This window comes from Prionailurus bengalensis, chromosome A2 (assembly GCF_016509475.1).
Source record: "Prionailurus bengalensis isolate Pbe53 chromosome A2, Fcat_Pben_1.1_paternal_pri, whole genome shotgun sequence".
NCBI classification, from domain to species: domain Eukaryota; kingdom Metazoa; phylum Chordata; class Mammalia; order Carnivora; family Felidae; genus Prionailurus; species Prionailurus bengalensis.
Window position 1 is genome coordinate 144,925,408 of NC_057348.1, and position 25,699 is coordinate 144,951,106.

The 25,699-nt window shown below is 47.2% G+C and overlaps 1 protein-coding gene across 2 annotated transcripts; it reads left to right on the forward strand.

Moving 5' to 3' along the window:
- The first annotated feature begins 5,181 nt into the window (after positions 1–5,181).
- On the forward strand, positions 5,182–25,699 carry TSPAN33 (tetraspanin 33). 2 transcript variants are annotated; one of them, XM_043589493.1, is made up of 8 exons: positions 5,182–5,470; positions 19,491–19,548; positions 20,200–20,327; positions 20,662–20,736; positions 21,787–21,882; positions 23,679–23,807; positions 24,210–24,371; positions 24,582–25,699. In XM_043589493.1, the coding sequence occupies exons 1-8, from the start codon at positions 5,369–5,371 to the stop codon at positions 24,681–24,683; spliced, it is 852 nt and encodes a 283-aa protein (XP_043445428.1). In that variant the 5' UTR covers positions 5,182–5,368; the 3' UTR covers positions 24,684–25,699. The 2 variants fall into 2 exon arrangements, with proteins under 2 accessions (XP_043445428.1, XP_043445429.1); XM_043589494.1 differs by having other exon boundaries at positions 20,203–20,327.

Genomic DNA, 25,699 nt, shown 5'->3' on the forward strand with positions numbered 1-25,699 from the left:
AAGCAGGGGAGGGGCAGAGAGGCAGGGGTGGGGTGGAGTGGGGTGGGGGGACAGAGGATCCGAAGCAGGCTCTTTGCTGCTCTGGACAGCAGTGAGTCGGACGTGGGGCTCAAATCCACGAACCAAGAGATCATGACCTGAGCTGCAGTTGGACGCTCAACTCACTGAGTCACCCAGGTGCCCCTATATACTTCTTTTTATTTTAGAAAACTGAGATTACTCTGGGCATAAAGTTTCGTATTGATCTCAGATTTTAAAAGAACATGTACAAAAGGTAGAAAGGAGGGCACATAAATAAGAGAACAATGCATTTTGTAGGTATGGTACATAGCAATAAAAAACTAAAATAGAAGAAAAAAATTTAAAGCACTAAACAGAGGTTTGCAGACAAAACTTCCAATTTTCCTAGACTCACATACCAGCAGTGAATTCTTGTACAATCCTAGATCCCACAGATATGCTTTTCAATGGTACATTTCAAACCATCACAGAATCAGTTACTTGCCTGTTTGCAGTTCCCAGCATTTGCAGTTTTCACGGTGGGCTTTCCAGGCAAGCACGTATTTTTCAAGGAAATCACCGGCCCGGCTAACTGGGACAGCCACAAAGTCATCAGCCACCCCAGCAGGGCTTTCGCCACTGCTGAACTGCCTGCCTTCCCTCCAGTCTCCTGCCCTGCTCTATCTACTCCAGACTCCTCCTTCCCAAACCACAGGATCTGCACCTTCTCTCCTTGTCACTCTTTCTTCCTTCACACACCCTCTTGCCAACGTTAGCTCCAGCCACGTGACTGGTTTTTTTTTTTTTTTGCCTTACGGAAATATTGTTCAAATATTTTAGTTCTGTTCATAATCACCTAAATAATAAACAATTTCAAGGTTAGACATTGTTATACATCCTACCACATCAATGCAAATAATTTTACTTTTATGCTTTCTTTAATTTGTATCTGTTGATATTTACACATATTTCCCATTGGGAATAGGCTGTTTAGATTTTCTCATTTACATTGTTAAAATGTTTCATACTATTACATAATCTTTGTGATTTCAATTTAAGTGGACCCATTATATATTCCAAGTGATTAAAATGCCTTCCAAGGACCTGAAATAAGTCAAAGCCATTTCCTGGTTATCAGATACTTTATGTACTTTATTCTACAATCTGCTTTTCTGTGCTTCCTGTATCATGGATATTTTCCCAAGTCAGTAACTACATTTTCTATATTATTTCATGCAATTTTTTATTTTTTATTTTTTTATTTTAGAGAGAGAGAGAACAAGTGCAAGCAGGGGAGATGGGCAGAGGGAAAGAGAGAGAGAGAATCTTAAGCAGGTTCCACACTCAGTGCGGAGACTGACGTGGGCTCTATCCCACAACCCTGGGATCATGACCTGAGCCAAAATCAAGAGTCAGACACTTAATCAACTGAGCCACCCAGGTGCCTTAACATTATTTTAAATGTCTGCATAGCGTGCCATACTAAGGATATACTTTTTTTTTTTTTTTTTAATGTTTATTTTTGAGACAGAGAGAGACAGAGCATGAACAGGGGAGGGTCAGAGAGAGAGGGAGACACAGAATCGGAAGCAGGCTCCAGGCTCTGAGCTGTCAGCACAGAGCCTGACGCGGGACTCAAACCCACGAGCTGTGAGATCATGACCCGACCCGAGCCAAAGTTGGATGCTCAACTGACTGAGCCACCCAGGCGCCCCTAAATTTAATACTTTGAATAGTTAATATACTCCATGCTTCAAAAGCCAGAGGGAAAAAAAATGACACACAGTGAAAAGTCTTTCTTTGCACCTTAGTTCTCACCTACTCCAGGATGTAACCTCTTTTCTTAGTATCTTTTATATCTTTCCAGAGTTTATTTAGGTAGATGCAAGCAAATACAAACGTCATTTCTTATTTATTTATTTGTTTGTTTGTTTGTTTGTTTATTGGCAGAATGTAACATACTATCCCCGTCATTCCTCGCTTTGCCTTTTTCACTTAATAATTTATCTTGGAGATTGTTCCAACTGAGTACATGTAGAATTTCTTTATTCTTTGCTCTACAGCTGCATGGCTTCCTACTGTACAGGCACTACCCTCACTTCCATCCTGTCCATCCTTGGACACGGTGGTCATCCCATTGATTGCTGATCCCATCTCTACACATTAACTCCAAAACCGCCCCATCCTTTACCACTTCGGTCTCTTTTTACTGGCTTGTTTTGACTATACACGTCAGGTCTCTTGAATGCTGAAAGAGAACCGGCCCTTCATTCTAAGGTTCCTCAAAGCTCCTATAATTTTTAAATTTCTAGATTGAGGTGTCTACAGTCTTTATCCACTTTACCCCCCTCCCCCCATTTCCTCCTTGACTCTTTGGGATCTGCCTTCATCTACCTGTCTGTACTAAAACTGATCTCTGAACCGTCATCTACTAGAAACTTCCAGCAGCTTGTCTTTCTTCTCAGTTCTCACCCCTGTAACGTCTGAAGAAAGGTACCTGTCCTTGCTTACCCATTCAGTTCTAACTTCTTATAAAATGGCTTCTGAACCCCCCCCCCCTTATACTAAAATGACTCTCCAAGTGGTCATCTGTTAATGGCCCATGTCTCAGTAACCTGGCCTCTGTTCACTTTTTTTTTTTTTTTATAAATTTTTCTTTAATGTTTATTTATTTTTTGAGAGAGACATTGACAGAGTGTGAGCAGGGGACAGGCAGAGAGAGAAAGACACAGAATCCGAAGCAGGCTCCAGGCTCTGAGCTGTCAGCACAGAACCTGATGCGGGGCTCGAGCCCACTAACTGTGAGATCATGACCTGAGCTGAAGTCGGACGCTCAACCGACTGAGCCACCCAGGCGCCCCTGTTCACTTCTCTGAACCCCATCCCTAGAGCTCCTGTCAACCTTACCCCCCACCATAGAGATTCTGTCTTCCCAATGGCTTCACTACAACCCTTTTCTATCAACTCTGACCATCGCCTTGAAATCAGATCCTAAGTTCTGATTACCTAGACTATTAATTGTAGTCTCTTAACAAACCTTCCACACTGCAGCCTCTTTGCCACTCTACATTAAAAACAAAAACAGGGGCGCCTGGGTGGTGCAGTCGGTTAAGCGACCGACTTCAGCCAGGTCACGATCTCGCGGTCCGTGAGTTCGAGCCCCGCGTCAGGCTCTGGGCTGATGGCTCGGAGCCTGGAGCCTGTTTCCGATTCTGTGTCTCCCTCTCTCTCTGCCCCTCCCCCGTTCATGCTCTGTCTCTCTCTGTCCCAAAAATAAATAAACGTTGGGAAAAAAAATTTAAAAACAAAAGCAAACAAAGAAACAAAAAGCAGATCTTACATCATTCCCTTCTTCAAAACTTTTATTTCCAGGGGTTCCTGGTTGGCTCAGTCGGTAGAACATGTGACTCTCGATCTCGGGGTTATAAGTCTGAGCCCCACGTTTGTAGAGATTACTTAAAAATAAAATCTTTAAAAAACCACAGATTTTATTTCCAAACCAATGAAACACTAACTCTCCAATCTAGCATTCAAACCCTTCCACGACTTTAACTCAACATGTATTGGCATCAGTCAGCATTTTCTTCCTCCACTATACTAGGCATACTATGCTCTAGCCAAACCAGTCTGCTTATTTTTCTCTAAACACAGTGTGCTTTTGCGCCTCTGGGATGTGGTTCATCCTTTTGTCCACCTGGATTACCTTTCCCATTCATCTCTGCTATTCTAAGTCTCTTCCTCCCTTAATTTCGCTTGTCATGATATCTTCGCTCACCCGCCACTAAATAAATGTGTTATAGTTATTTGTGCAGTTATCATATTTCCCTACCGGATTCTAAATTCTGCTCAAACAAAATACTGCCTTTAGTGAACTGTCCAATTTGCCATTCTGTGCCAAGTGATTTGCAGGCACTGTCTCATTTAATCCTTACATCAACATTATAGGACAGGACTCCCCCCCATTTAACATCGAAGAAACTGAGTCCCAGGGGCATTAACTAGCTTGCCCAGGTCACACAACTGATGAGGGTGGAATCCCTTTCCTAGTTTATTTAGGCTGCTGAAACGCAAATACCATAGCTTGGGGGGTTTATAAACAACAGAAACTTATTTCTCACAGTTCTGGAGGTCTAAGATCAAGACTCAGGCAGATTTAATGTCTGGTGAAAGCCACTTCCTGGTTCTTAGGTGGCTGTCTGTTTCCTGTGTCCTCACACGGTGGAAGGGGTGAAGGGGCTCTCTGGGGTCTCTTTTATGAGGACATTAATCCCTTTCATGAGGGCTCCATTCTCATGACCTAAGCACCTCCCAAAGGCCCCATCTCCTAATACCATCACCTTGAGAGGGAGGGTTAGGATTTCAACACATGAATGGGGGGGGGGGCGGATACGAACATTCAATCTATATTCGTGTTTGCATTACTTATGGTAGTCAGCACAGTATCCACCACCTGCACTGTTCTCAACCTGCTTGTGGTCAGATCAACATGTTAAAAAAGATTCTAAGGAAATAGGGAGGAGGATTGAAACAGTAACGAATTAGGATGGCAGAAATGTTGGTGATGTTTCCAAATTTCAGCCAGTGGGTCACAGAGCTTCTGAAGTAAGCATTTAAAATATGTAGTTACTAAACAGGGTTGCCGCTACTCTTAAATATTTTCTAATTGTTACATGTAGGTTAGTTTTGTCTCCCCGATTTTATTGTCATCCCCCGGGAATTATCTCTACTCTCTTGCATTCCCCCAGCTTTTGGCGCATTGCTCAACACGCGGTGTACGTACTTGTTGATTTTAACGTAGATGTCTTTCCATATGTGTACGGCAACCGGGTAGGGGACGTGGGTGTGTGATGCAGTAGGCATTCCTTCCCATCCCTTTTCCCTTGAGCAGCTGCTGCCTGGATGCTTCCCTTCTCGGGGGAGGAGGCAGAACCACTGACCCTTTAACAAGTTGTCCCTCACAGAACAGGTGTCTCCCCCGCCTTTCGGAGGAGAGGGATGGCTGGACACTTAGTGACATCAGCCACCGACCAATGAGAAGTCAGGCTTCGGCAGCCGCGCCAATGAGCAACCAGGGGCGGGCCCGGTTTCCTGGGAGCCGGGCGGACCAGGCTGGTCCACCCGCCGCCGCGGAGTCTCCGCCGCTCACGCTGCGCGCCGCGGCTCCAGCGACTCCCGGCGGCTCCGGTGGCGGCGCAGTTCCCCTGCCCGCGCTCCTACCAGACGCACGGCTCGGGCACTTCCCACCGCGGCGCAGCTCCCCCGCCTCTCGGGCTCCCGCGGAGGCGCGGCTCATGCCCCCGGGCGCAGGGCGCGCAGGTGGGCCGGCCGCCGCGGGGAGATAGGCCCCCGGGGGGACGGCGGCGGGACCATGGCCCGGAGACCCGGGGCGCCGGCCGCCTATGGGGAGGAGTTCACCTTCGTCAGCCCGCTGGTGAAATACCTGCTCTTCTTCTTCAACATGCTCTTCTGGGTGAGTCTTGGAGGTCTTGGGGGGGCACCTGGGCTGCAGGGCACCCCTCGAGCGTGGAGTGGGTCGCCCACGTTCTGAGGAGGGGGCGTCCCGGGATGCCTGCTTAGTTTTCTGGGCTGATGACACTTTGGGGTAATTCATCCTGGGGAGGGACACCACGGTGGCGCCGCGTCTGGAGGGGGCGAGGGGGCGAGGGGGCGTTGGGTGGGGAGGTGGGGGGAGGGAGGGTAATGCCAGAGATTCAGTAAAGACTTAGGGGTATCCTCTGGGCATCTGTGGCAGGCCAGAAAATGGGTTTGCGAGCGAGACGCGGGTTTTCCTGTTGGCCCAAAGCAGACCCACTGGTACATTCATGATTGGGGACTTCCAGGCCTGGGGACTGGGAGGCCCAGCAGCAAAGAAAAAAGAGAAAGCCGGGGGAACCCGGACCGTTCCTCCCCCTAACCTCAGAGAGGATGGCTTACAGAGCTTCTTCACCTTTTCCTTTTGGAGGCCTCTGGTGCCCCCCTCCCCACAAAGGCTGAGAAGGGGCAGGAATGGCCTCCAGATGTGGATGTCTTTCCCATCACTGTCCCAAACTTTGCCCCACCTTTCTCAGGATCAAACTCCATCCCCTGGAGCCTGACGGTCTTCATCTTCTCTACATTGGACCGACCCTGTGTTGGGCTGGAAGGCCAGCAGTCCTTTCAGAATCTTCTGATGAGGGTGGAAAAGTGAAAAAACTCTTGGACGGGGGCTACGGAGATTCCGGTCTCCAGCCTGCAGCTGATTGTTGATTTAACCTGGGCAACATGTTCACCTCTGTAGGCCCTAGTTCCCTCCTCCCTCAAATTGAACCCAGTATAATCAGAGATAGCAGAAGTACTCTGCTGGAGCTAAGAATCTAGCTGGACCAGCTCATGAAATGCTAGCCCAATCCTGTTTCACATCTATGGAGTCCCTGAGCTCCTCTGGGTTTGGGAACATAGAGAGGTCCCTCCCCCAACCCCCATATCTGTTCCAGCTCCAGCCAAGCCAGAGCTGCTGCTCTAGGTGCCCATTATCCCTGCCCATTTCCACCTGAGACCTGAAGTTCAGACGTGCAGGCGGGAGAAAGCATGAGTTTAAAATATGTTTCCTAGGAGAGGGAGCAGACCCAGCATCTAAGCCAGTTGCCAGAAAGGTTCACAGGGGCCGTGGTTTGAAGAACAGACACAAAGTGCATAAGTGCTAGCCTGTTGGGACAAATGAGAGAAATCCCAGAGGGTGGTGATAAGAGCTCAGCCATTGTACCATTTCACTCAAAATGAAGTTTGAGTCCCTAACAAATTCTCAGTTTTAGCACTGGGGAAAAAAAAAAAAAAAAGAAAAGAAAAATCTGGAAGACATCTTGTCCAGCACCCACATTTTATATATGAGAAAACTAAAGCACAGAGATATTAATTATTTTTATCCAACAAGGTCCAACAGCTGGTTAGTAAGTTTGATCTTGTGGTTTTTCTATTGAACTACTGTGCCTCTAGGGGAAGTCCTTGGCCCAGATGGCTGCTACTGTAGTCAGCAGTATTAGCAGTTAGCCCAACTTCCCATGGTCTAGGTTCTGCCTCAGCTGGAGGTTAGGGAAGAACAGAAGAAAAAAAAAAAAAATCACCACTACTCTGCCCAGGCTGGGGGATGTTCTAAGGGAAACTCCCTACTTAAGGGCAAGTCCCAGTGAACCCTCCTACCTGCTCACAGAATGTGCCAGCTCAGTGACATGCCATCCTCAGGGCCAGCACTAGCATCCCAGGGACCTCAGATCCACCTTCTGACTTTCTTTATCAGCCAAGACTCTGCTTCTTTTTTGGAGCCGGTGGCACCTCACCCTTATCTGGGTTCCCCAGCGACAACAGCTGGGTGCATCTGTTACACTTGCATTCATGGTCATTTTCTTGGACTTCCCCACCCTGCTCCACCCCTCCTTTTACCAGACAAATGACTTTGAGAGGTTGCAGCCAGGGAGAGAGTTTGGCTCCATGGACCCATTTGCCTTGGTAAAAATGATTCATTCAAGGTCAGAGGACCTTGCTAACCAAGTTGGCACCACCCCAAATTAGAGAAGAGCCCCTACTTGGCCCTACTTTAGACTCACAAAAAGTCAGAGGCTCTAGAAATAGCACAACGAAGGACAAGAGGCCCAGTTTCTTTCTGGCATCAACTTACTGTGTGACCCTAAGCCAATATATCTGTCTCTCTGTCCTTAATCTTTCTCCTCTAAAGGAGAAAATTTTTCTGCCTCTGTGAACTATTTAAAGATGAATACATCACTTTAGGGACTGTTTTCTTTCCTCAGGACCTGGGGCTTGATCTAAGGATGCATCTCTCTGTGTCCTGGTGTCCCTGGGACATTGACCTTCTCAGAGGACAGTACTTTTTGGGTGTTACTGAGTGTCACTTTCCCCCCCAGGCCCAGAGCCTCAGAGCTACATTCCACACAAGTGCGGTTGGAGATGAAGGGCTGCTTCCCCAGCTCAGGGGTCATCTTTCTTCCCACCCTCCTCAGGGACTGGTTACAGTGCTTTCTTTTTTGTTGGCTTTCACCATCCTAATCAAATTCCCCTCTTCTGCCCAGGAGACACCCATGGATGGGACTGTGGGTGGGCCCTTCCCTTGTCCAGGCAGAGTGCACGTTCTGGCCAGCTGCTGGGGGAGCCGCATATGGGTGCTGTTTGTGTCTGTGCTGGAACACAATGGGAAGGTAGCCAGTGTCGTCTGGGCTCACACTCAGTGGTGGCGGCAGCACTGGCTATCTCTGCTGCTGCTCTGGAACCCTGACACTTGGGTCATTTAGTCTGACTCAGAAAGCTGCTGGCTTCTTTGGGAGCAGGACCAATTCCTCCTGTTCGTGTTTCAGATCTCACTTCCCCTTTTACCTAGGAGTTCTGGTTTTCTCCCCAGAATCATGCTGCTGGGTTACTGACTGTTGGGATCCCATGACCTGGAGTAGTTGCCCCACGATTCCAAAAGTTGTATTACAATCTTTCAGTTAAGAAGTAGCTGACTTTCCTCCGCTCCCTGTGTGGGACAGCTCTGTGCAGAGAGAAGACCAGTGCCATAGTACATGCTTTATCAGCCTTGGGCATACATTGGCAGGAACATTATCAGTGCTGCCCATAGCAGTCACCTCCTTCCTTACTGGTCCTTGTCCCACCCAGGGCAGCAGTTGGGGTGGCTTTTGAGTCAGGCAGAACTGAGACTTCCAGTCCCTGTGTCTCAGCCCATGCTTCCTTGGTGGCTGTGCCTCAGGGCTTATATACATACACCTTATATATACCTTGATTGCCACATCCCTTACGTGTGCTGCAATTAGGTGTTTATTTATGTCTCCTCTTCTAGACTTCGGGCCCCTGAGGGTAGACTGCCTTATTCGCTTCTTGCTTCTCAGTGCCCAGCAGAGTTTGGCAGAGTGGGTACTTGCTGAATGTTTATTGAATGGCAGCTGGGGAGCAGCCCCTATAGGCTGAAGGCAAGATGCCCTTCCTTCCTCTCTTATGAACACTAGTCTTCCGAGATGCAGCACAACCTAAAGTCCTTGAGCATTCTTGGTTGGGAAGAGGGGATCCAGCTGTGTTCGTTCTCTTCTGCACTGGGTCCCGTGGCCTAGCACCCTCCTTCAAGGCAGGTCAGCCATCCGCCCCCAGCATGTCCCTCGGGGCCATACGTAATTACTATCTACGGCACCCAGATTTTTCCACTTCCACTGCAGCACAGGTGGACCCCCATCCAGGTCATTCCCAGACTGATCCAGGCCTCTGGTGAGGTATCTTCTTAAAAAAAAATTTTTTTGGACATTTATTTATTTTTGAGAGACAGAGAGAGTCAGAGCGCAAGTGGAGGAGGGGCAGAGAGAGAAGGAGACACAGGATCCGAAGCAAGCTCCTGGCTCTGAGCCGTCAGCACAGAGCCTGACATGGGACTCGAGCTCATGAACCATGAGATCATGACCTGAGCCAAAGTTGGACACCTAACCGACTGAGCCCCCCGGGCGCCCCAGGTGAGGTGTCTTCTTTAAGAAATTCACGCCCCCCTCCAGGACCACTGTCTTGGAGTCCTCAGTGCATTCAGAATGTCCCGTGTCACCTGCAGCACCATCTGTTGTAACCTGGCTCAGAAGCCTTGAGGAAATGACCAGGCATCAAACCTGGAAAAATCCCTCCTGAATGGCAGAGACCTTTTTATCACCCAACATGACCCCCAACACACACACACACACACACACACACACACACACACACTCACACACCCACATACTCACACCTGAATACCTTAGGAAGCGGAGCCCATCCCCCTCCCCCAACTCTCCTCCTTCCCCTGTAGACTAGGCAGGCTTAATAAATGAAATAGTCACATTACAAAAAAAAAAAAAAAAAAAAAAAAAAAAAAAAAACCACTAAAAAGGAAGACAAGAAGGATATCCTATGCTGTCAAGTCACACACATGCCTTCTTATCTCAACAGCTCTGTTTGCCTTGTACCACGTAGGAAATCATAAACTTCAAGCAGCCTTTAAAAGAATAAAAGAAAACATGTAGCACCTCTTAGAGTCTTGATAGCAGATTCTGTGTCAGGCTGGGAACTCCAGGGCGATAGTTCAAGTGTTTACATTACTGTGAGTCCTTGTGGACTTCTCTCCCTTGTTTATAACCTTGGGAAACCAAAACCAGCCACAGCCTAAGGAGAAGCTAAGGGGTTGGCTCCAGAGCCGCCCGGATGGCTCAGTAGGTTGAGCGTCCAACTCTCTTGATATCGGCTCAGGGCATGATCTCACAGTCATGGGATCAAGCCCCAACTCAAGTCGGGCTCCATGCTGAGCATGGAGCCTGCTTAGGAGTCTCTCTCTCTCTCTCTCTCTCTCTCTCTCTCTCTCTCTGTCTCCCCCTCTGCCCCTTCCCCACTTACCCTCTCATTCTCTGTCTCAAAATAAATAAATAAACGTAAAAAAAATTAAAGGGTTGGCCCCAGACATTGGAAAGGAAAGAGCTCTGTGGACTCCCCCACTCCAGGAGGACAATTCCATCCAATCCAGAGGGAGAAAGCCAAGAGCCAGTCTCACAGAGATGGTCTACACCTCAGAAACCCAGGAACAAATGGTGCTGGGATGGCCCCAGAAGTGTGTGCAGACCCTGGGCAGTGCGAGAGGGGGCCCTGCTTTAGGTCTAGCAGGCTTATCCAAAAATAAGGACAGAGAGGACTTTGAAACTGAAGGTGCAGACCCCTCTCTCCCAGTGTCCCTCTGGATAGGGGAAGGGTTTTTGATTCCCACGCAAAGAATGTGTGTCCTCCCCCACCCCCCTTCAACAGAAGAGGAGAAGAGATTCCAAGGAAGAAGAGAGGACTTTGAGACAGATGCACCCACTTTGCACAGACTGGACTTTACAATGTGGAGACAAAGAAGGCCCAGGGCTTTGTCTCGGGGGCTGGTGGGCCCTGTGTGGTGATGCCGTCTTCTCCTTTCAGGGTGCTGTTCCAGGGACTTCCCTCTGGGCCCTGCTGGTATCATCACCTCCCAGTGCTATCTTACTTCCCCTTGAGCCCTGCCCAGTTTGGAGATTACCAGCTGCTCCCCCAAGAGAATTGCAGGCAGCTTCTTCCCACCTCTCGTGATGCCCCCAGGTGAATGCACATGCCCTGGTGTTGCTGTGAGCCTCTGAGGTGGAGAGAGGAAGGCAGCCAGGTGGCTGAGGTCACAAGGCTCAGGAGACAGAAAGACAGGTTCCTGTCCCACGTCAGCGGCTCACTTGTTGAGTGAGTCAGGGAGAGTTTCTTGAATTCTCCCAACATCAGTTCTGTAAAATAGAGATGCTAACACCCTCTTGGGACTGTGGTCAGAATTCAATGAAATAGCGTGTATAAAGTGTTTATTTAGCCCAGTGCCTGACCCTTAGCGCTTGACAAAAGACAGCTATTACTGTTGCTAGAAATAGCTCCTGGAGGTCACCTGTTAGGGATGGCCTTGGAGAGCTGGGATGAGTGCTCCTTCTGGCAAAAGGCAGATAGATAAGGATTGAGTCTAGGTGAAGGCTAGCTAACCTTGGGCCTGACTTCCTTCTACCTCACACCCCCTCTGCTCACATTTCTTTCTTTCTTTCTTTCTTTTTAATAATTTATTTATGTTTTAATTTACATCCAAGTTAGCATATGGTGCAACAGTGATTTCAGGAGTAGATTCCTCAGTGCCCCTTTACCCATTTAGCCCATCCCCCCTCCCACAACCCTGCCAGCAACCCTCTGTTTGTTCTCCATATTTAAGAGTCTCTTATGTTTTGTCCCTCTCCTTTTTATGTTATTTTTGCTTCCCTTCCCTTATGCTCATCTGTTTTGTCTCTTAAGGTCCTCATATGAGTGAAGTCATAGGATTTTTGTCTTTCTCTGACCAATCTCACTTAGCATAATACCCTCCAGTTCCATCCACGTAGTTGCAAATGGCAAGATTTCATTCTTTTTGATTGCCGAGTAATACTCCATCGTATATGTATACACCACGTCTTCTGTATCCACTCATCTGTCGATGGACATTTGGGCTCTTTCTATACTTTGGCTATTGTTGATAGTGCTGCTATTAACATGGGGGTGCGTGTGCCCCTTCAAAACAGCATACCTGTATCCCTTGGATAAATACCTAGTAGTGTAATTGCTGGGTCATAGGGTAGTTCTATTTTTAGTTTTTTGAGGAACCTCCATACTGTTTTCCAGAGTGGCTGCACCAGCTTGCATTCCCACCACCTTTGCCCACATTTCTACTGTTAGCCAGAGAGAAGTGTTAATTAATGGTGTCTTTGTATTTTGTATCTTATAGAGCTGTTTTATATCTGTCATGGGAACAGAGACCCCACTGTTGTCTCCAAGGACCTTTCCTAGGTCCACTTATAAGGGCTCGTCCCACCGCCTTGGTCTTAAGGTACAATCCAGTGGAAGTCCATGCCTGCCTGTAATTGTTGGCATTTGGGCACTAGATCCAGAAGAACTCTAGTTTAGAGTTTCATCTTGGGGCCCTGTAACTTTTCTTCTCTTATCACTGATGGTTCTGAAGTAGTATCCTGGGGCTAGAATAAGGGTTTTTCTTAAGAACGTCAATTCATGGATGTCTTTTTGCAATTTGCAAGAAAAGAAGTCAAACAAGGCAGAGAATTTTCTCCATTTTCTATTTTCTCCCATGAACATTAGCATCTGTGGCTGTTTATCTGCCAGCAAGCGCTAGCAGAAGGCAAAGGGAAGAGGACAAGTAGCACCAAATATTATGGAAAACTAGGAAACTAGAGTAGTGCCTGTATTATTGTTTTATGAGATGTAGAGACATATGCCTAACAGCCTTGTCATCACTTAGTATGTTTTTCCTTATTTCTAGGATAGAAATTTATGTTGTGCTTCCTCACATGACACACTGAGAAGGACACAAAACTATCTGTGTGGTATTTCTGTCAAAAATGTGTCTGGGGCGCCTGGGTGGCGCAGTCGGTTGAGCGTCCGACTTCAGCCGGGTCACGATCTCGCGGTCTGTGAGTTCGAGCCCCGCGTGGGGCTCTGGGCTGATGGCTCAGAGCCTGGAGCCTGTTTCCGATTCTGTGTCTCCCTCTCTCTCTGCCCCTTCCCCGTTCATGCTCTGTCTCTCTCTGTCCCCAAAATAAATAAACGTTGAAAAAAAAAATGTGTCATCTGAGGGGTGCCCGGGTGGCTCAGTTTAAGCATCTGACTTCGGCTCGGGTTATGGTCTCTTGGTTCTTGAGTTCAAGCCCTGCATTGGGCTCTTTGCTGTCAGTGCGGAGCCTACTTTGGATCCTCTGTCTGTCTGTCTCTCTCTCTCTGCCCCACCCCCAATCTCTCTCTTTCTCTCAAAAATTAATAACCATTTTTTAAAATGTGTCATCTGAATCTAATTGTGAGGAAACAATCAGATAAATCCAAATTGAGGGGTGTTCTGCAAAACAACTGGCCTAGACTTCTAAAAAAATGCCAGTATTGGGACACCTGGCTGGCTCTGTCAGTAGAGCATGTGACTCTTGATCTTGGGGTCGTGAGTTCAAGCCCCACGTTGGGCATAGAAAAAAAAAAAATGCCAGTGTCCAAAAAAAAAAAAAAATGTCAGAACAAGTGTTGGCAAGGATGTGGAGAAACTGGAACCCTTGCATTGTCGGGGGGGAATGTGAAATGTTGAAGCCACTATGGAAGAGTCTGGTAACTCCTCAAAACATTAAACATAGAATTACCGTGTGACCCAGCAATTCCATCCCTGGATATATATCCAAGAGAATTGAAAATAGGTATTCAAACAAAAAGTTGTCCACCAGCATTCACAGCAACACTATTTACGGTAGCCAAAAGGTGGGAACAATTCAAATGTCCATCAATGGACGAATGGATAAACACATTTTGTTATATCCATATAATGGAATGTTATTAGGCCATAAAAATAATGAAGTACTCGCCAAAGCAGGGATGAACCTTGAAAACGTTATGCTCGGTGAACGAGACCAAACACAAAGAGCCACATACTGTATGATTCCATTTACGGGAAATGTGCAGAATAGGCAAAACCTTAGAGATAGAAAGCAGATTTGTGGTTGCCAGGGGCTGGAGGAGTGGAGGGGATGATGTCCCTTTGCATACCCACATCAGTGTGAGGGAGGTTTTTTTGTTTGTTATTTAGCATTTCCTTACTTTCTGGCGGTACGTGTTTAATGGGTAAGAGATTTCTATCCGGGCTGATGAAAAAGTCCTGGACCATGATAGCCGTGATGGTTGCACGACAATGTGAATGTACTCAAGACCACTGGACTGTAACACGGTTAATTTTGTGGTGTACGTATTTTACCACTTTTTTTTTTTTTTTGAAGTCAGTATCTTGAAAGACCAAAAACAAAGAAAAAAGAAGCCAAGCTGCAAAGGAGGCCAAAGGAGACTTGATCTTAAATGCGTGATCCTTGATGGGATCCTGGATCAGGAAAAAAGAAAAAAAAAGGTTATAAAGGACATTATTATTGGGAGAATTGGGGAAAGGGAAGTATGAGCTGTAAATTAGAGAGCAGCGATAGCATATTAAAGTTGACGAGAAGAATTTAATATGTCCAAATTGTATAGGGTATGCCAACAGAGCATTGTAGCTTCCTGGGGCTCTGACACCTGAACAGTTGTTTGTTTTTTTTTTAATTTTTTTTTTTCGACGTTTATTTATTTTCGGGACAGAGAGAGACAGAGCATGAACGGGGGAGGGGCAGAGAGAGAGGAGACACAGAATCGGAAACAGGCTCCAGGCTCTGAGCCATCAGCCCAGAGCCTGACGCGGGGCTCGAACTCATGGACCGAGAGATCGTGACCTGGCTGAAGTCGGACGCTTAACCGACTGCGCCACCCAGGCGCCCCCGACACCTGAACAGTTTTAACGTTGCCTTACACTTTGGTGTGAGGAGAAAATCCCCCTGATTATTTGGTTTCGGTTTTGTTGTGTTTTTTAAGAAATCCCCTTGATTAAAGTTTGTGACATTGCATGCATATGAATCCTAATTTAAGAAAGTCTGATATTTTTTTAAAAAATGTGGGTTGGGGCGCCTGGGCGGCTCAGTCAGTTAAGCGTCCGACTTCGGCTCAGGTCATGATCTGACCCACGGTTTGTGGGTTCAGGCCCCACAGCAGACTCTGTGCTGACAGCTCAGAGCCTGGAGCCTGCTTCGGATTCAGTGTCTCCCTCTCTCTCTGCCCCTCCCCTGCTTGCACTCTGTCTCTCTTTCTCTCTCAAACATAAATAAACATCAAAAAAAAAAAAAATTTAAACAAAAAAAAATTTTTTTTTTAATTTTAGAAAGGGGGAGGGAGGGGCAGAGGGAGAGAGAGAGAATCTTAAGCAGGCTCCATGCTCAGCGCAGAGCCCAACGAAGGGCTCCATCTCACGACCCTGGGATCGTGACCTGAGCCGAAGTCAAGAGTAAGACGCTTCTCCGACTGAGCCACCCAGGCGCCCCAGGGTGTCATTTTCATCATATCACATCGTATACCTGTGATTTACCTCTGTTGATGTTGATCTTACTCCCCTGGCGGAGGTAGTGTCTGTCAGATGTCTCCACCCTCTTTCCCCCCCCCCCCCTTCCGTACTGTGCTCTTTGGAAGGAAGTCACTATGAGCATCCACACTTAGGAGTGGGGAGTTGTGCTCTACCTCCTTGAGAGTACACTGTCGACACAAATCATTTGCAATTCTTCTGCATGGGAGATTTTCTTTTCTCCCTCGTTTATTTATTTCAGTCCTTTTTTTTTTTTTTTAAATTTAAGTCCTTTCTATCAGTATGGATTCATAGATACTTATTTTATGTTTGGGGTAATAGTTTCATTCTTCCTTATTTTGATGTCGCTTTGGCATACCCACCTCAGTGTGAGGGAGGGTCTTTTTGTTTGTGTCTTAGCATTTCCTTACTTTCTGGCACTGCGAGATACTCCAGGCTTATCTTCTATATCTCCTGCTCCAGTAGGAGATTCAGCCATTTTCCCAAGGAGCCCAGGGGTTGGTTATTTTCATTATAAGGTGATTACTCACCTTATATAAGGATAAAGGTATTGGTGCACGCAAGTTATTTTATATAATTTGATTGACAACTCCTCAGGAACATGCCTTTTGCTAGACTCAGCTATTTTAAAAACTGTGTCTCGCTCTTAAAAATTTCCAGTGAGGCTTCATTCTAGCCAGAATATGAAAAGCCATTCTAAGAAGTATCTTTATCTCTATCCTCATTGTGAAAGGAGGTCATTGGTGGTATTGTGGGGTGTTCTAAGGATTTTGTGGCAAAGCCTGATAGAGTGGAAAGAGTACCAGACTGAGATTGGAAACTGGGTTTAGTCCAGATGTTTCCTCTGCACCCATGTGCACTTGGCCAAGCATCACTTTGCTCTTCGGGCCTCATCTATAAAAAGGTGAGTGGCTGAGCTCATTTCTAAGGTTCTATTCAGCTCTGAAATGCTATGCTATTAACGGCAGCAGCATTAACTTTGGGAGGGCAGTAGCTTTGAGGAATTCAGGGTGGGAGATGTGGGCAGGAATAGGAGTGTGAAAGGGCAAGCAAGCTGTGACTCGGGGATGAAGAGGGAGATCAGTGATAGAAATGCCAATTCTTAGTTAGCTAGTGAGCCCCAGGAAAGCAGTATCATTAGTGATCATATTAAATATTAACGATCATATTAAAGTCTTCATCTTGATTTTAATGTAACCCGTACCTGCTGCTCTAGATCCCTGGCTGAGTGTGCTTTAGGCTTGTGGTTCTCAAACTTGGCTGCACATTGGAATCACCTGGAACACATTCAGAACTACTGTTGCCTCAGGGCACCTGGGTGACGCAGCCAGTTAAGCGTCTGGCTCCCGATGTTGGCACAGGTCATGATCTCACGGTTCATAGGATCGAGCCCTGCCTCGGGCTATGCACTGACAGCGAGAAGCCTGCTCAGGATTCTCTCTCTCCCTCTCTCTGTCCCTCCCCTGCTCGTGCGCTCTCCTCCCCCACCCCCACTCAAAAGTAAATAAATAAACACTAAAAAAAAAAAGAAAGAAAGAAATACTGTTGCCTGGATTACAATATGTGGTTTGGGTGCAGCTAAGGCATCAGCAGTTTTCAGTTCTTCCCTCCCTGCTCTTCCTCCCATTCTAACGACACTCAAGTTGGGGAAGCATAGGCTGTAGATGCTCTTGCTCCTCTCCCACATAGCGTGCAGTCTCCTTAAGGGCAAGACTACATCTCACTCATTTTTGCAGTCCTCAGAGTACCTTGTACATAGCAGCTGATGACTTGAATTTGGATGGTGTGTTAGTTTCCTAATGCAGCTATAACTAATTACCACAAACTTCATAGCTTATAATACAACACAATTTTCTTACATGCTAGAGGTCAGAATTCCAAAATGGGTCTCACTGGGTAAAATGAAGGTATCACCAGGGATGGTCCCTTCTGGCGGCTCTAGAGGAGAATCTATTTCCTGCCTTCTTCAGCTTTTAAAGGCCGCCCATCTTCTTTGGCTCATGGCACCACACCCCTCCAATCTCTGCCTCCATTGTCATACCCATCTCCTTCTCGGACTCTGACCTTTCTGCCTCCCTCTTCTAAGGCCCAATAGGATAATTACTCTCCATTTCCAGACATATTTACAGATTCTAGGAATTAGGACAGGACATCTTTTGGGGGAACACTATTCTGTGCTACCCACCACAGATAGAGACAGAACAACTGCTGTCATTACAGGCCCACACAGGGAATTAAGTTACCGTGATACGTGGCATCTCTTTACTTTGTGGTTTTAGCCGCGTTAGGATTTAATCGGAGGCCATCTTTGTGGCAAGTTATACATCCTAGCAAAAGTGTAACGTGTGTAAAACAGTGAGGAGTCTGGGAACAACAGAAATAAAGAGCAGGTTCATATCTTTAAATGATGCAGCAAAGGGATATTCAGAACTGTTAAGTGGCTATGGGGAGTTTTAAAGGGCAGGCCGGGCTGCTCAATCACTCTGGCAAAGGGCTGTGCCTACAGGCTGGGGGATGACTGAGATCTCTGTTGTGTGGTTGCCCTGCCTCCCACCCACTCCCCCTTGCTCCCTCAGCCTGGTTGTCCTGGGGGACAGCAAGCCAGCTGGCACCTCCAGCCCCACTCACAGCTCTGCAAGCAGCTCCCTCTCTCCCGGACAAAGAGCATGAGGGCCAGTAGATAACACACCTAGTCCTGAGTCAGAAGCAGTGTCAAATGATTGGGGGCAAGGCTGTGTAGATAGCCAGGGAAGAGTCCTGAAAGATCCGGTTTTAGATAAAGGTTTCCATTTACTGCTAAACGCACCAGAAAGCAGAGGCCACTGAGGAAAAATATCTTTCTGCTGAGTAACCTGAGTAACTACTTTGACCCTATTAGCTCTATAGGGGCCCTATTCCCTTCTCCCACCGAAACCCCAAGATGGCTTTTTCCAGCTGGTCTCTGTCTTGTAGGACAGTGGAGTCTAGCCAGCCATCTCCTTCCCCACTGAGTTGGTCAAGTCCCTGCTGCTGAGAACTCCCTCTAGCCAGAGCGTGGCCCCAGCAATTGCCATGGTGACAGCCAGCTGCTGCTTAGCACCAGCCTGGGGACTGGGCACAAAGAAAGAGTGGCCGAGAGATGTGCACATTGGGCTGCCCGGCACTCCTGGAGGCCTGCGGTGGGGGTGGAGGGCAGAAAAGGCCCCTTTGGGGATTGTTGGTAGTCTCTGATGGGTTTGATCTCTCAGGGAGAAGCCAGGAAGTTTGAAGCATTTGAACTCTCATTGTGCTCCACACTGGAATCCAGGTTTATAAAGATAAAGTCTCCCTTGCCAAGCCAGTTTGCATTTTACACACCTGTGTTCATGGATGCATTCTTTCCATTGCTATGTGCTTGCATTCTTGCATTGGACACCATTTCGACCTCCAAGAGATTTAGACACTCGGGAGTGTTCGTCGACTCAGGCCTGCTTCAGCTTTAAAACCTGCCCTTTGAGGTAGTTGGATTCAAACTCAAAATTTCAGAGTTTCTGTGTCACCCTGGAAAAGTTAACTATTAGTAATGACAGATAATATTTATTGTCAGGCACTGTGTTAAATGCTTTCCATACATTATCTTACCTAATTTCACAGTGGTTTTTATTTTTTGAGATGTAGTTGTTTAAATTCTCGTCTTCAGATACAGAAACTGAGGGTCAGAGATTTGTCTAGCATAGGCCCAGGTTTGACTGGTTCCAAAGCCCAATTCTTAGCTACGGTCCGTAACCTTGTATTGCCTTGATTTCCTCATCTGTAAAATGAGAACAGCCGCCTCACAAGATAACTGTGTTGTGAGGATCAATTGAGATCATCTTGGTAAAAGCTTTTCTTGAAGGCAAAACAGATGCCATCAACTGTATCTCTTGGGAGGACAGAGATGGTCATCTCTGGGTCCTGGGAAAGTCATCTTCCTGCTTCTCTTAAGGTTACTTACAGCACTCAGGGCCCCCTGGTTTCCAAAATCTCAGAGTCTGCCTCATTCCTGTGTCCACAGGTGATTTCCATGGTGATGGTGGCTGTGGGAGTCTACGCTCGGCTGATGAAGCATGCAGGTGAGCTATAGGTCCCCCTCTATCTCCCTATGACTCTTGCCAAGCCCCTTCCTCCTCTGCCTCCGTGGCCCTCTAACATGCTTTCCTCAGCCGCCCTCTAGCCTGATTTGAGCACCCTACCGCAGGGCATTAGGCCACCCAGGCCAGTTCACCTGGATTTCCCTGAACTCCCACGAATCTTCCAGGATATGCTTACATTTTAGGCTTAAGAAGTGTCTAGGAAAGTAGGTAGGCCTCTGGGAGCAGAGAGTAATCAGAGGCCTTACCCCCTCCCTCACTCTGTCCTGGAGTAACTCAACCTCCATTCCAGTTCTACTGCACAAAGTCTCCAGGAAACGGAATCTGCAAAACTGGGAGCCTAATGCCATTCTAATTCATTTCTGGAGCGCAAGTGGTTCGTCCTCTCTTAAGCCTGGGAACAAAAGCTCTTACTTTGTTATTTGTTAGTTCCTCAAATTAAATGCCACAAACCTTTCTCGGCCCTTTTTATTCTCCCCATCGGAGGAGAGTACTGCCTCCCCATACCTTCATCCAACCATACTAGAGATTCCCCCACCAGAGGGGAACAGTTTTGGAGGGCATCCCCCACCTCGTCCCTGGGTATCACTCTCAGACAGCACCAGGCTCAGACTGAGACAGCCTCTCCCCCAGAAGCAGCCTTGGCCTGCCTGGCAGTGGACCCTGCCATCCTGCTGATCGTGGTGGGCGTTCTCATGTTCCTACTCACCTTCTGTGGCTGCATTGGATCCCTCCGTGAGAACATCTGCCTCCTACAGACGGTGAGTGGTCAGGGACCCCACCAGAAAGACCCTGGCCCCCTCCATATGCCTCCCAGCCTCCTGATGCCGTTCCTACTACCATTTCAGTTTCATCTGTCCCACCTACCCTCCAAGGCCTGTGCTGTCCCCTCCCCGCTGTAGAGCTCAGCCCAGATGAGTCAGCACACGGTGGCCACCCTCAAGACAGCATGTGAGAGGCAGCGGCGGCCTTATGTGCGGGGCCTCTGGGAGAAGTGCCTGTAGCCCCCAGTACCCAGTACTCCCCATGGCCCTGGGAGGGGCTACACCCAAGCATGGTAATTGACTGTCCTCTTTCCCTGCCCACTCCCTACAGTTCTCACTCTGCCTCACCATCGTGTTCCTGCTACAGCTGGCTGCAGGGATCCTGGGCTTCGTCTTCTCAGACAAGGTAGCACTGGGGCCCCAGGGGCTTCTTAGGTGTGAACCGGAGGGAGGAAGAGAAGGTTCCTGCCCATGCTTAGCCTGATTAATTAACCAGCACTCCTTCCCCTGAGAAGCATCAGCCTTGGAAAGATTCTCCTTAGGGATGAACAAATGGCCTTTAAAGTCACCATATTTAGAGAGGATTTCCAGATTGTAAGGTGTTTTCCCTCTGACAGTTACAGAGGCCAACAGGAAAATAAACTCTATGAACACAAAGTTAAAGCAATCTACAAACTTTAATGGCAAATTATTGGGTAAAATATAATTATCAAGTGGACTGTAGACCATACGAAGAAACTTTTATTTCTTCTGAAAGTTGCTTACTGGGATACACAGAAGGAAAGAAGGGGGAAACTAAACAAGATTTTGAGCAGTGTTCACCATATCTGGAAGTGGTCTGTTTAGTGATCGTCCTTTTAATTAAGAACCAGAATTCATTTCTCAAAGGGCAAATGACTGCCAGGAGTCGTATTGAACTATAGAAACTTTGAGAAAAATAGTGGAGCAAGAAGGAAGAAGGAATGGTGTAAACTATGAAATGGGGAGTCACTGGGTTCATTCTGAAGAATGTCCTAGTCTTTCTGGCTTAGTAAAATCCTAAAATGATACAGATCTGTTTGGAGTCTAAAGAGATGCAGTTTCCTTATGTCCACTAGAGGTCAGTGTCTCAGCTTTGTAAGCCCTTTTCTACTAAAATCTATATGTTGGATTCTCTGCTTTGCATCAACAAGTATTTTGTGGTTAATAGTGTTCCCAGATAGATAAATCTTGGATTATCTTGAAATGTGGCCTTGAGAAGTGGCAACAGCAGGTCCTGCATTTCTCTTGCCTACTGGTACCTGAGGGCCCAGGGATGGATAGGCTTTTTGGAACTGGCCATCAACCTAGGACTTGGCTCCGATTTCAAGGTTGACTTCAATGAAGAAGGATGGCTACCGTCTATGGTTATTCCTGAAGGGAGGAGCAGGTTAGGGGTTAGTCCTGTGTTCTGATCCCCTACTCATGTCTCTGGCAGGCACGAGGGAAAGTGAGCGAGATCATCAATAATGCCATTGTGCACTACCGAGATGACTTGGACCTACAGAACCTCATTGATTTTGGCCAGAAGAAGGTATGGGCTAAGAGTGGGGGGAGGTCAGCTGTGGTCTGAGAGGCTGTAGGCAAAAATTAACGCCATCCCAAGAGGCACCTCACCCTTCAGGTCTGTGGGCTTCTTCATTACCTGTCAGGTAATGGATTCTGGAAGGAGGTTTGGCAAAAAAACATGCACAGTAGAGTACTTTAAAAGTACTTTTAAGAGAACAGAACAGTAGTATATATAGTAATCTGCCATTTGTATAAAAAAGAGGGAGGAAAAAATATGTATTCCTATTTACGAAAGGAATCTGGAAGGATATGTGGAAACAATTCTAAGTGGTTACTTTTAGGGGAATAAGGAAATGGGCAGATTTTTACATATTACCTATTTAAAAGTTAAAAATTTTAAATCATGATAAAATATACACAACATAAAAATTTACCATTTTAACCTTTTTAAGTATATGAAACTGTGGCACTAAGTACATTCACATTGTTTACAGCCATCACCACCATCCATCTCCAGAACTTTTTCGTCTGTCCCAGAGAAACCCTCCCCATTAAACACTAACTCCCCACTCTCCCTTCCCCCAACTCCTAACAACAACTATCTACTTTCTATGATTTGGCTACTCTAGAGACCTCATATAAGTGGAATCATATAGTATTTGTCCTTCCGTGACTGGTTTAGTCACTTAGCAGTTCTTCAAGATTCATCCATGTTGTAGGATATGCCAAAATTTCCTTCTTTTTTAAGGCTGAATAATATTCCATTGTATGTACAGACCACATTTTGTTAATTCATTCATCTTGCAATGCACACTTGGGTCCCTTCTAAATGGAAGTGATGCTGCTAGGGGCGCCTGGGTGGCTCAGTCGGTTGAGCGTCCGACTTCAGCCCAGGTCATGATCTCACGGTCCGTGGGTTCGAGCCCCGCATCAGGCTCTGTGCTGACAGCTCAGAGTCCGGAGCCTGTTTCGGATTCTGTGTCTCCCTCTCTCTCTGACCCTCCCCTGTTCATGCTCTGTCTCTCTCTGTCTCGAAAATAAATAAATATTTTAAAAAAAATTAAAAAAAAAAAGGAAGTGATGCTGCTATGAATCAGAAGTTGAATTTTACTTTATTAAAAAAATGTTTAATGTTTACTTATTCTTGAGAGAGAGAGAACATGAGTGGGGGAGGAACAGGGAGAGAGGGAGACACAGAATCCAAAGGAGGCTCCAGGCTCTGAGCTGTCAGCGCAGAGCCCGATGTGGGGCTCAAACCCACGAACTACAAGATCATGACCTGAGCTGAAGTCGGATGCTTAACCGACTGAGCCACCCGGGCACCCCTAAAGTTGAATTTTAAATAAAAGTGCTTTTGAGACCAGTACTGAGTTCCTCTTCCCTTGGTGCAACTTGACTTGGATCCTCCTTACTTTTATGGAGTAATTAGGGGCCCACAATATTGAAGATTCTCTTCTGTTTCCTCTGTATTAAGACAGATATTTTCAACACCAGTCCTTTAAGTATTTCAGCCAGTGTTTTTGAACACCTCCTTTTGCCAGCCTCTATATTATGCAGGGCCGCAAAACCAGAACCTGCCTTCAAGGAGCTCACAATTGAATGTATAAAAACCAAAATATATAACTTTGGTTGTTATAACAAGATATATAAAGGCGAAGGCCACTGAGAAATGTGAACTCAAGGTTTAAAGTTGTGTTTAAACACAACCTGAACTTACCACTGGAAGCTGGCCACAGACTTTTGGCTGCTGTGAGAATTCCCCTGGTCATCTCAATGTGAGGGGCGGGTGATTCTTAACCTCTGTGGTGGGCTTTGTTACAGTTCAGTTGCTGTGGAGGGAATTCCTATAAGGACTGGTCGCAGAACATGTACTTCAACTGTTCAGAAGACAACCCCAGCCGTGAGCGCTGCTCTGTGCCTTACTCCTGTTGCTTGCCTACCCCCAGCCAGGTGAGCCTACATCCCACCTCATCTCCTCCTGGGCAGCAATCTCAGTTGCTTTCCAATTAGGGTAGCCGCTACTGGGAATCCCCATTCAGTAGCTTAACCGGTCAGTTTTGTAGGACAGCTGTCAGATGTTTGTCTTCACCCCAATCTAATGGCTCTGTTAACTTTTCATTCCCACAGTCCACACGGGGATTCAGAAGGTGCAGGTCTCTAAAACAAGGAGAACTGAACTCAGACCTCCCAGAGGAAAGGAAGCTTGCGTTTAGCAACTTGCAAGCTAGGATCCTCCACATGTATTCCCTAACGTTTTAGGAGTTTAAGAAGGGTGGGAAACCCAGCAGCTAGGGCCCAAAAGAGAAAGTTTGAAAACAGGAGTCCCATTTAGCTTTTTAACTCTTTCCCCAGGCAGTGATCAACACCATGTGTGGCCAAGGTATGCAGGCCCTTGACTACTTGGAAGCTAGTAAAGTCATCTATACCAATGGCTGTATTGACAAATTGGTCAACTGGATACACAGCAACCTCTTCCTTCTTGGTGGTGTAGCACTGGGCCTGGCCATCCCCCAGGTAACTTACCCTGTAAGCCTTGTGGGTCGTATAATTCTGCAAAGACTCCTTTGTTTTGGGGAGGGCCCCTGGGGATCAGCTAGGGTGTCAGGCACAGCTATTGCTAAGGAGCAGGGGATCGGATGGTGCTGACCACACTGGGAAGACTGAGTCAGGGAAAACAAAGACATCACTCGTTGCTGAGGGCCCAATCCATCTCGCCTCTCCCAGCTGGTCGGAATCCTGCTGTCTCAGATCCTTGTGAATCAGATCAAAGATCAGATCAAGCTACAGCTCTACAATCAGCAGCACCGGGCCGACCCATGGTACTGAGAACCCATCCTGCACCTCCTCACATTGGCAACAGGCGAGCCTCATCGACCAACAGCAGTGGGCATAGCTCTCATCACCAAAAGGAGACTTGGACTCCAGTCCCCCAGCAACAGTCCAGTGGGGAGAAGCCAACTCCAGCTGGGCAGAAGGCAGGGTGCATAGGTGGCTCAAGTCTAGGAAGGATGACCCTCCTCCTTTCCCCATCCTAGCCCTCACCATTGTTAGAGTTATTTTGTATTCTTTTTAATCTTACACATTTGGGTTTATGTTGTTTTTTTTTTTTTAGTTTTGTCTGGGCAGAGATGTTTAGGAAACAGCAGTTGCACAGAGTCTTGGGGGTACTAGGTGCTGCTTTACATGGAGGCACTACAACCTACAGCTCTACTAGGGCTGCTACTGAGCCTGCTGGATGTCTTCTGATTCCATCTGTTGACAGCAAGACCTGGCTGGAGAGTGGGCACTAGCAGCCCTACCTGGAGTCCAGTTAGCATGATACCAGCTCCAGAAGGGAATGGAACAGGCAGTGAGCTTGGGGTCGGCTGGGGACAGTCGTATGTGTTGGGTAGGAGTGGAAGGCGATATGTTTACCAAATGCCGCCCTGCCATCCTCCCAGGTAGTGAGAGTGAGCTACATCCTGCCCCTCCCTCATTTCCATGGAAACATGGCAGCAGGGGCAAGGGGTACAACAGCAGCCAAATTCATCCGTCTCCCCCACTCCACCCTTTTTAAAAGGTTTGGAACCATGGTCTTTATATTCTGCAGCCAGCAGAGGTGGGACTGAGCCATTTGTGCCCTTGAATTCCTCTCATCTGGCCCTCCCTCTCCAGCAAGTGGGGTTTCTTTAACTTTGGCAGTGCTGAGGGAGGCTAGGTAATCCCTCCCCACCCCCCACCCTTCCCCCGCCCCGCCATTCCCCTACACCATAGCTCAGTATTTCTACAGTGTGAAAAGCAGGGACCTTGCTGGGGCAGGGGGAGCCAGAAGTGGCAATAAAAGTTTGTTGACCTGGGCTAAA